The sequence below is a fragment of the Sciurus carolinensis genome, chromosome 1 (genome assembly GCF_902686445.1).
Source record: "Sciurus carolinensis chromosome 1, mSciCar1.2, whole genome shotgun sequence".
Classification (NCBI taxonomy): domain Eukaryota; kingdom Metazoa; phylum Chordata; class Mammalia; order Rodentia; family Sciuridae; genus Sciurus; species Sciurus carolinensis.
In genome coordinates, this window is record NC_062213.1 from 110,915,839 (window position 1) to 110,925,929 (window position 10,091).

The 10,091-nt window shown below is 48.2% G+C and overlaps 1 protein-coding gene across 1 annotated transcript; it reads right to left on the reverse strand.

The window, feature by feature from the left end:
- Positions 1-1,516: 1,516 nt before the first annotated feature.
- Prok1 (prokineticin 1) lies at positions 1,517-5,708 on the reverse strand. The gene is made up of 3 exons (XM_047525320.1): positions 5,637-5,708; positions 3,147-3,272; positions 1,517-1,636 (listed from the first exon to the last, which is right to left on the reverse strand). The coding sequence occupies exons 1-3, from the start codon at positions 5,706-5,708 to the stop codon at positions 1,517-1,519; spliced, it is 318 nt and encodes a 105-aa protein (XP_047381276.1).
- Between the last annotated feature and the right edge of the window lie 4,383 nt (positions 5,709-10,091).

Below are 10,091 nucleotides of genomic sequence, written 5' to 3' on the forward strand. Positions count from 1 at the left end.
AAGGAGACAAAAGCAAAGTCCCTGTGTGGAGCCCCTGGCCTGGACTGGACGGAGCCTAGAGCAAAGGCTGTCCTGAGCAGGCAGGGTCAGAGGGATGGAGAACAAACACAGAGAAAGCCCTCACGGAAAGCAGGAGCCCCCAGGCCTCAGAAACTGCAGTTCTCCTGGGGGCTCCTGAGAAACAGAGTGGGATATGATAGACTTTGTATTTTATGGGGTTTTTTCTTTTCTTTTCTTTTCTTTTTTTGGTATTTTACATTTTTGTGTTTTATGTTTTTCCAGGACAAGAACTGAGGTGGAGAAGAAGAGTGGGGTCAGCAAAATGCAAGTAGGGGAAGCTCCCAGCCTGAAGTTCAGAAATGAGGCTCAGGGCCTTACCAGCTCTGTCACTGACTAGGATTCCTTGTCCCAGGCAAACAGTAATCTGGTGGGGTCAAGTGGTTGACAAAGGCAAAGGGACCAAATTTCAGAAATGAGAGTTGCAATCACCTGCTAAGCTGACTCTTCAATGGAGTCTCCCACCCTGAGACCTCCATGCCCAAGTCCTCCAAGCTGCCTCTCACCCCTCATGCAAAGAGACCCCAAATCCCCTGTTCCAAAACATCACCCCTCCCCCACTACAACCCACACAGATGTGCATCCCTTCCACCAGCAGAGACAGGAACACCACGGCCACACACCTGGGTTTGGGTCCTCCTTTTATTGGAAGCCAGGAGGACTGCTCCTTCCTAACCAGGCAGAGGAAGACCTTCCTCAAGGTCACAGATTTGCTCTTGGGACAGATCCCTGGAAAAGGGTTGTGTAAGGAAACTCTCTAATCCCCTTCTAAACTGTCCACATCAGATTAGATTAAACCCCACCATTTTCATTTTCATGAGGAAACAGTGGGTCCTGGGGTGTTAGGAAGGAGACATTGCAGCTCTGACTTAGTGTGCAGGCCCAGGGTCACAGAACTAAAGTTATTGGGAAGTTGGCTGCCTGACTAACCTGGCTCCCCACACCTGCCCCCAGGTGAATGCCCTATGCCCTCTGGGAAGAATTGGCCTTGGGCCTGTGGTCTAAAAATTTGGAGTTACTTAATCAGAAGAGGAGGAACAATCCTCAGGTTGGTCCTCCCAGATCTCACGTGATAGGCCCAAGGGCCCAGTCAGGACCTGTGACTGAGCAGTGCACCCAGGGGCCTATGCTGGGGAATGTCTGGCTCAGGGAGGAGGTCAATGTCCTCTCCACCACTTAACCTCTCAGGCGGCTTGAGCAGGGAAGAGAAGCAGGCTGCCCACTTTTCAGGGCCACAGCCTTTAGGTGGCAGCCACAGGCTGGCCCAACCATGCCATGGGGAAGCTCTGCTGGCCCATGTGCTCCCTTGTGTACCAGGCAGGAGGGATTCAGGTGGGCAGTGTAGGGACTGAGGGATTTGGGGGAGCTGGCTGCATGGTAGAAATAAAAATCCAGAAGAGGTCACCCCAGGCTGGGCTCAGAAGGAGGCCTGGTGGGTGTCCTGAGCCTGGACAAGCTCCTAAAAGTTGATGTTCTTCAAGTCCATGGAGCAGCGGTACCTTCCATCCAGGAACCTGGAGCACAGGAGGTTGGGTGAGCAAGGACAGGTATGGTGCTGGCGTTTCCGGAAGAAGGGGACCTGGGGAGAGAAGAGGGTGACAACTGAACCCACAGGGAGTGGCCTCTAGTTGGAGACCCTGATGGCCCAGCCATGGGGACCTCTCGCCCCACCTCCCCACACGACCTCACCCAACAATAATAGTGGTTATACTGAGGGAACAAGGGACTGCATAACCCATCAGCATGCCGAGACCACACAGCTGATCTGCAGAGGAGCTAGATTTGTGCCCGAGGCCATCTGGTTCTGAGACTCAGCGCACATGCACAGGTCTGTTGATTGGGTACCTATGGCTCATCTGTTATATGCTTAATTCTGGTAGGTGTCTGGGAGCAGCAGCGTAGGACACAAACCCTGCCTCACTGCCCAGAGGAGTACCAAGCCACTGAGGAACTCTCAGGGGGTGCTCTATCACACCCTGTAGCTAGGAGCAGGTTGCCAGGGGATGGAAGCAGAGTGCCTGCTAGATGCTTAGGGCACAAAGGAGTGAGCGCCTTCTTTAAATGTGTGTTCCAGGTACCTGCTAGCCCACCCCTAAAACTGTTGTGTATAGGAGGCCATCAGTTTGGGGGTCTTATTTCAAGGTTTTTCTTTTCATTTTCTTTTACTTTTTCTTTTTTTTCTTTTTTGGTACCAGAGATTTAACCCAGGGGTGCATTATCACTGAACCACATTCCCACCCCTTTTTTGTTCTTTATTCTTGAGACAGAGTCTCACCAAATTACTTAGGGCCTCACTAAGTTGCTGAGGGTGGCCTTGAACTTGTGATCCTACTGCCTCAGCCTCCAGAGTCGCTGAGATTACAGGGGTGCATCACCACACCCAGTTTATTTCATGTTCTTGAAGGCAAGTTTCCAGGGAGCAAAGGGCACTTGAGACCCTTTCAAAATTCAGATTTCTCAGATGGTTAGGAAACTTTAGGGGTAATTAGTCTGCTCCCTTCAATGTATACATGAGGCCCAGAGCGGTAACACTAATTACCCAAGATCACACAGCAAGTAAAGGGCTGAGGATGGCTATAAGCCACGACCCAGGTCTAATAGTCTGTGTAACCAGGCTGCCCAGGCTGCCCCACCAAAGGATGCAGTGCCCAAGCCAGTGAAATATAGCTAGAGTAGATGTCAGAAAACTGAAGTTCCAGTCTCAGCTGTCTCAGTGAGTGTGCATTGAGCATGTCACATGACCTTGCTGTATCTGATTCCTCACCATGGCCCTGGGCTGCTATAAAATCACATTGTATCAGTGGTTCTAAGACCTTCTAGAAGATCATAGGTGATCAGGCCCTGTACAACACATAAACATCATCTGTGGGACACTGAGTAAGGTTGGTATCTGTGGGTGTGGGCAGCAGAGGGCCCTCCATGACTGCCTGCTTCCCTCTGGCAGTCAGGGGCCTGGTCAGCTGTTGAGGAAGCAGATCTGGCTTCCCCTGAACTGTACTCAGAAGCTATAGCCTCAGTGGTCTTGGTTAGAGCCAGGCTACAGGCCAGCACAGCTCGGGGCTCACCTGCACACACATGTATACACCTACCTTGTGGCTACTGGGGTGGCATGCCTCTCCTTCCTGTCCCAGTGGGGTGCATATTCGCAGTCCCCGAAGCCACAGGCTGATGGCACAGCAGGTGCGTGCCCCACATTGGACATCCCACTCACAGGCCTGCAGAGACAGAGAGGGTAGCGTGTTACTGCTACCTGTGAGAAGCAAGGTTACATCCTAGAAGCCCTCGTAAGGGTTGGGGGGAAGAGGCTAAGTGTGTCACCACTGGCCCCATCCTAAAAAGATGCCTTGGGCTGGGGTTATTGCCCCTGCTTCCTTCATGGGCAGGATGCTTAGTGCTCATCAGGGCATTGGATCTGGACTTGAAGAACTGTCCCAGCTCCTTGGAAACCACTCAGGGGGAGGTAGTCCTCTTTGTCTGACAAGTCCAGGGGTCAGGAGATATAACTTTTCTAGAGCCAGTAGAAGCTCTGCAGATGCTGGTAGGAGTGAGTTAATTAGAATTCTGAAAACAAGGAGTGCACCTGATGGCCCAAGCCCCTGAGTGGTCTTGCTGAGCTGCTTTTAACCAAGATTCTCCAGCTCTGACCCAGCACCATTGGTTGGTGCCTCCTCCACATGTTGGCACCCCCAGCCCTAGAGGCTGATTGAACTGGTATCTCTCTCTAGTGCTTCTCTACTGGCCTCTGGGACCCCCCAGGAAGGGATGGACCCCTCAGGGCTGGGCTCCCAGAGGAGGCTGCATGGCCCTGTCTAGTCAGGGTGGTATTTGTAAAGAAGGCCACATGAACCCACTTTACACTTAAGCAAGGGTCAGGAAACCAAAACTGCTCCACACTCAGAGATTTGATGGAGAAGTATCAGAACTGTCCACTTTAGAAGAATCCATGTGGTTTCGCTGAGCTGAAATTTGAAGTCAGGTCTTGATTTGCTCTTTTCCAGTAGAGGCTGGGGTGGACTCAGGCTGCACATGGGGACTGTGACCAGAACTGGAAGTTCCCCACTTCCTCAGCCCCAGGAGGAAAAGAGGTTGCCAAGTCCCTTCACCCAGAGGAGGTGCAGGTGGCAGTCACCTGACTGCCAGTCTCCCGTCCAGCAAGGGCACCTCTCACACCTAGCCACCCCCTGAAAGCTGAGGATTGGGGAATGAGACCCCACTTGGCTCTTCTGCAGGGATGGGGCATTGCTGTCCCACTCTGCAAGTAGGGCCATACAGCCTTGAACTCGGGGACATTTGCCATCCAGGAAACAGGAGTCTGGAGAGGGCAGAACTTGGCCTCTCCCTGAAAGTCACAAGTGGACATCAGCAGGACTTAGAGAATGGAGGGTGACTGGTGTCTACTTTCTTCCCCTGGTTATCCTAACTACTCACCTTGCTCTCATGCATTCCCTCTGGGCCGGATGTCAGAGCTGGCCAAGTGAGATGGACCTGACTTCCAGGCCTACCTGGTGGTCCACCCCTGACTGCAGGGCCACTGGGCCTCCCAACTTCTCCATTCAACCTGCCCCCACCAGGCTTCAGCGCTTTATGTTTATTGGATGTAAATCTGCCTTCAGCATGTCATGTCTGCTTCGGGTCTCCAAAGCATTGGCTTACTCTTTATCTGTGTTCCTCTTTTGAACCTAGTCTTTTTCCTTTGAAAAGGAGAACAGAGTTATCCTTTCTACAAACATGAAAACAAACCCAATTCTGGAAAATGTTTGACATTACTCCATTGAAAAGTTGGAAGTGGTTGAAATAAAAGTTAATTTCCCCTTTTCTTCTCATGGCTTTGACAGGAAAGGTCTGAGGTGAAGTGTTTGGCTTTAACAACAATGTGCTGCCACCTAACACAGTCGGCACCCATGCCAGAGTGAGGCAAGGTGAAAGCAGACTTCAGAGAGGAGGTGGCACCCCAGAGTCGCGAACACTGACCATGCAGCACCGGTGGGCCGAGCCTTCACTGCCAGTCTCCCTTCCTATTTGTTGGAGGCATTTTGTAGCCCAATGTTGGAGTCCCCAGTATTCCTCTCAGAGGCACAAAGTGAAAGGTATTTAGAAACATTCTTTCTTAAGAGCGAAGGCAGCAGGAGCGATACTGAAGCTATTGCAACTAATGAGCTGCTGCCTTTCATCAAGTCAACGCACTGCTATGTTAAAATTGACATGTGGACCAGACCGTATAAGAAAACCAAGATTTTCACAAAAGACAAATTAAGGGGCACTAATCCACTTTATAAAAGTATTCCCAATTACACAACAGGAATCTTTATTTTTCCCAAGCACTAAACCTCAAAATTCTCAATTGTCTCTGAATGCATTTAAAATGAGGTCTTATTTACACACAGCTTCTTAAAAGCCAATCCTGTTTATCAGAGTGAGGTCCAACTAATCTGAAGATCACATGCAATCCCTCTCTGGGGTCCTTTGGTTTGCTGCCGTGTGTTGGATGGTGGAATCACCTGTGAGGTTCCTGGGCTTATATCCCCTTCAGACCCTAATATTGTCCTGGAACCTAGGTAGAGAGAATGCTAGAGACTTACCCCAGTGATCACCGCACAGTCTGACACAGTTATGAGGAGGAGCATGATTGAGACTTGCATGGCACCTGTCATGGCCACCTGGAGTGAAGGCAAAACACAGTCTGCTCCAATGCCTCCCGGCTCAGCCTCGTGCCCAGCAAACTGGGAAGCCCAGGATCTCCTGCCCCACCCTCCTCCTAGATTTATATGGTCGGGTCCAGGGCTGCCTGTGGATGTCTCATCTCTGCTCTTGCCTTCCCCATCCCTGGCGTTATTCAGATGATCTCAGAGGCGAAGATGAGAACTGAATCCCTAACAACATCAAATCACCACAAAAACTAATAAAAATGGATACGTCCAGGGTTTTGACAGTTGCTCTAACTCTTCCAAGAATGCAGGGCTTCAGATAGCTATGTGCATTGCTCTTGATGTTCTTTTCTGCCTCTGGGCGTCCTTCTATGCTGCTTGGGGCAGAGAGAGGCTTTGGTAATGAATTAAGGGATTTGCAACATCACCATTTATCCTTCCCTGTGCCCATCCGTGAAACATGGAGGGTTATCGATTCCCTCACACTCAACCCAACAAGAATTATCTGGGCATTTACCAAGAGATCAGCACAGAGGTATCTGAGAAAGTCACAAGCGGGGAGAGTACTATCCCTAGTCCCTAAAAGGTAAAAATTCCAACAAAGAGACCTTAGACAATGAGAAAACAAGTCCAGATTTGTGGGGCTGGCACTCCAAAGTGGGACACCTAACTATCTGCTTTCTTTTTTTTTTTTTTTTTTTTGTGGTACTGGGGATTGAACCCAGGGCCTTGTTCTTGCGAGGCAAGCACTCTACCAACTGAGCCCCCAGCCCTAACTATCTGCTTTCTAATGGGCTCAGGATGAACACCAGCAAATATCCTGGTACAGGAGCCAAAGGTAGACAATCAGCAACCACACAGGTCGTATACTCTCAGCATCCTTCAGAGAAGCAAATTTGGACTGAGCTCCAGCTAAAAAGCACCAGGAGGCACGGTGCTGTCCTTCCTGTGCAGCAAATGAACACAATGAGCTTAGATTCCAGCCTGATGTAAAGGTGACATTGGGCATAGCTCTTCTTGCTGGAGGGGAAGCTCCTAGTCCCAGTCCTTTCTACTCCAGGCAACACAGAGAAAGCTCCCTGGGTTTAATCCCTGGTTAAAAAAAAAAAAAAGGAGGAGGAGGAGGAGGAGGAGGAGAAGAAGAAGAAGAAGAAGAAAGAAGCAAGAAACACTGTTGCCAAATAAAACAATAATATGGATTGATGACTTTTTCTTTCTCTTGAATGCCAGTGCTTGAGAAAAGCCAGTTTCCTTACAGTAGGGTGAGGGAGAGCTGGTGACCTGATAGAAATCCCAGAAGAGACTCTGGGGAGCTTTACAGAGAAGTGGCATTGGTTCTTCAGGCAATAGCTCAATCAAGCACTCATTGAGAGACTTAGACACATCCAGACCTGGAATCCATGTGTACTGGGACTAATTTCTCTCTACAACTTAGAGATCTCCTGTTCCTGTGTGCAGTTGGGTTTAACAGTCCACTTGACAGAATTAGGGTGACTTTTTGACTGATAGAAATAGTACAGAAAAGGAGGTTGGGGGCCTAAGCAGGCAGGAACCCAAAGAGGCAAAAGCAGGAAGTCAGTGGTGAAGTGAATTGAGAAGAGAGAGAGTGGACAGTGGGGAGAATGGTGAGAAGCCCTAAATATGTACTTGATTCCCTTGTGAAAGTAGGAAGGGTGTGGAAATGTGTCAGGAAAATCTTTCCCAGATTCGTACACACCTGCAGAGAGAATGCAGACAGATGGGTAGCAGACAAACCTGTGGTTGAATGTTTGTGTACAAAAGTTGTGTGTGGATCACTTCTTATACTTCAGGCTAGACCCTAATTCCTCCATTTCAATTGATGCCAGTGTTGCCATTTTCCAGGGTTGTGAGTGTTTGACTGTGTGTGTGTTTAACAAGGGCCTGGCTGCTCTAGCCTGAGTGTGAGCTATCTTGTGTTGATGGTGAAGCACGTGTGTTAAAATGTGCTCACTTTATCATTGGTTCTTGATAACCATTATATGAGAGTTTACTGCGACTCATTTCAGAAAATATGAAGAAACTAATAAATAGTAGAACAAATGAAAACCAAACATCCAGACCAGGGGTTCTTTGCTGGGCCTTTGACCGCCCCCCAACAAGTTCATGAACAGAATTCAGAAGATCCATGAACTTGGATGGAGAAAAAAATTGCATGTTTATTTTGACTAACTCCTAACTGAATTTTAATGTTTTCTTCTGTTTTAACTGTAGGCAGAAGCCACAGGATGATTAATAGTAACTGACTTTCTCACCAAGAGAAAATACAGGTGTTAGTATCATGGTGCTGTTGCTGCAGAGAGCTAAAATATCATTTCTGCTCATCACTACGTTGAAATCATGGTAATTATCAGAGTTCTTGGACTGTGTTACTTGCTGCACTATTAAAGAAGCATAAATATTACCACTGCAAATATTCTTTATAAAAAAAATAGGTGCTTTACTACTGAGATGCATCCCCAGCCTCTTGTTGTTGTTGCTGTTTTAGCTTGAGACAGGGTCCTGCTAAGTTGTCCAGGCTGACCTTGGACTTGTCATCCTCCTGCCTCAGCCTCCCAAGTTGCTGAGATTACAGGCGTGTGCCACCATATCCAGCTGTAATATATAATTGCTAATATATATGCACTATTATACATATAATTAATATATAATTATAATTATATGTCAATAAAATTTATTTCCTTTGTAATCTTACTTACTTTTATGCATTTAAAACATTATTCTGGGCTGGGTGCCCAGAAAGGGCACCTTCTCAAAGGGCCCACCTCTTAAGACTATCATATCAAGGATTTTGAAGGAACAAAAACATTCAAACCATAGCAGGGGGTCTATATCGACATCAAAGGAGTCACATGAAGAAATTGACTTCTAATCTGGGTCCAGGTAGACCCTATCTCAGATCCTTGAGTTTCCCTAACCACAACTTATACCCTTGTACTAGCTCATTGTCAGAGCTGTTTGGATTTCAAACTTGAGTTCTCACCCAGAGTTACTCTGATCCCATCTGTCTAACTGGATTTTAAGTGATTGAAAGATTTTTTGTTCTACAACTAGAAGATGCAATTAAAGAGAGACACCATCACTATAGTATCAGAGAGTATCAAGTATCTACAAATAAACAACCCAACAACCTGCATGGTTGCCCCTGGTTACCCTGATATGGTCCACACCACAGTCTTGGACCACCTCAGCTACTCTGCTGAGCTGCCAGTGTGGCCTCTCCTGTGTCTCTTCCTCTTCTTTCTAGTAGTCTGCCCTTGCTCTTTTCCCATATTCTCCTCAACTCATGTCAGCCTGTCTGCTGCTCCCAGTGACACTAGTGGAAATGCTTTGTCTAAGTCACCCTGGGCATGTGTGTGTGGGTGGGGGTGGCGCTCCTAAGGATTGGACCCAGGGAGCACTTTACCACTGAGCCACATCCCCAACCCTTTTTATTTTTTTATGTGGAGATAAGGTTTCACAAAGTCACTGAGCTGGCCTCAAACTTTTGACCCTTCCTGCCTCAGACTCCCAAGTAGCTGGGATTACAGGACTACACCGTCACACCCAGACACCCTGGACTTCTAAACGCCAAAAGTGAAGTATCATCTTTAGTCTTCCTCTCAGGTACCCTTTTGTGACTTTTAGCACAGGAAGTTTAAGAACTCTTTCCTTAAATTTCTCCTGCTTTTCACATCATTTTCTCTAGGTCCTCCCATTTTCTCAGTCTCCTCCAAAGTCCCCTCTGCTTCTTTCCACCCCATAAATGGATTTATACACTCATCTCAAATGAACCTCACAGTCACCTACATGCTAATGTCTCAAACCCACAAGGCCAATGGCCCCTTAGACATCATTGCATTGACACACTTGACATTCAGCACGTCCCTGTCCCCTAGCACCCCATTTCTACCCTCACCCTTAAACTACTCATATGGCTCAGGGTGCCTAGTTGTAAATAACAGAATCCAATCTGGCTGTCTTCAGCAGAAAGGAGAGAATTGAATTGCTGGGTGTCTCAAAAAACGGATGGAGCTCAGTGCCCAAGAACAAAATGCCCAGCACCACAGCATAGAATTTCTTAAGGAGCAAAGTGCCTCCCAAAGCCAGATCTTCTCCCAACATCTGGGCCGCAGGAGCCTCTTCATATTGCTTCATGGTGTGGAGGACTCCCAGGGCTGCCTGACTGTGAGCCAGCTCTCAACCTGCACCCTTCTTCCAGGGTAGACTCATGATTGCCCACCAGAAAAATGTTCAAAACTCTTAGGCAGCTGCAAATAAATGATGGCCCGCTGCCACGTCTTCCCTACACAGTATGTGGCCCCACTGTACCCTCAACAGCCAAACCTGGGCATTTCCTGGAGTCCTGAATTCCCCCACACTCACCCTAAG

Bases quoted from the DNA above. Each gene is read 5' to 3' on its own strand.
- Prok1 (XM_047525320.1), bottom strand. From the start codon at position 5,708: ATGACAGGTGCCATGCAAGTCTCAATCATGCTCCTCCTCATAACTGTG. The intron at 3,273-5,636 runs GTAAGTCTCTAG...CTGTCTCTGCAG, and splicing joins ACTGTGCGGTGATCACTGGG to GCCTGTGAGTGGGATGTCCA. The intron at 1,637-3,146 runs GTAGGTGTATAC...TTCTCTCCCCAG, and splicing joins GCCACCCCAGTAGCCACAAG to GTCCCCTTCTTCCGGAAACG.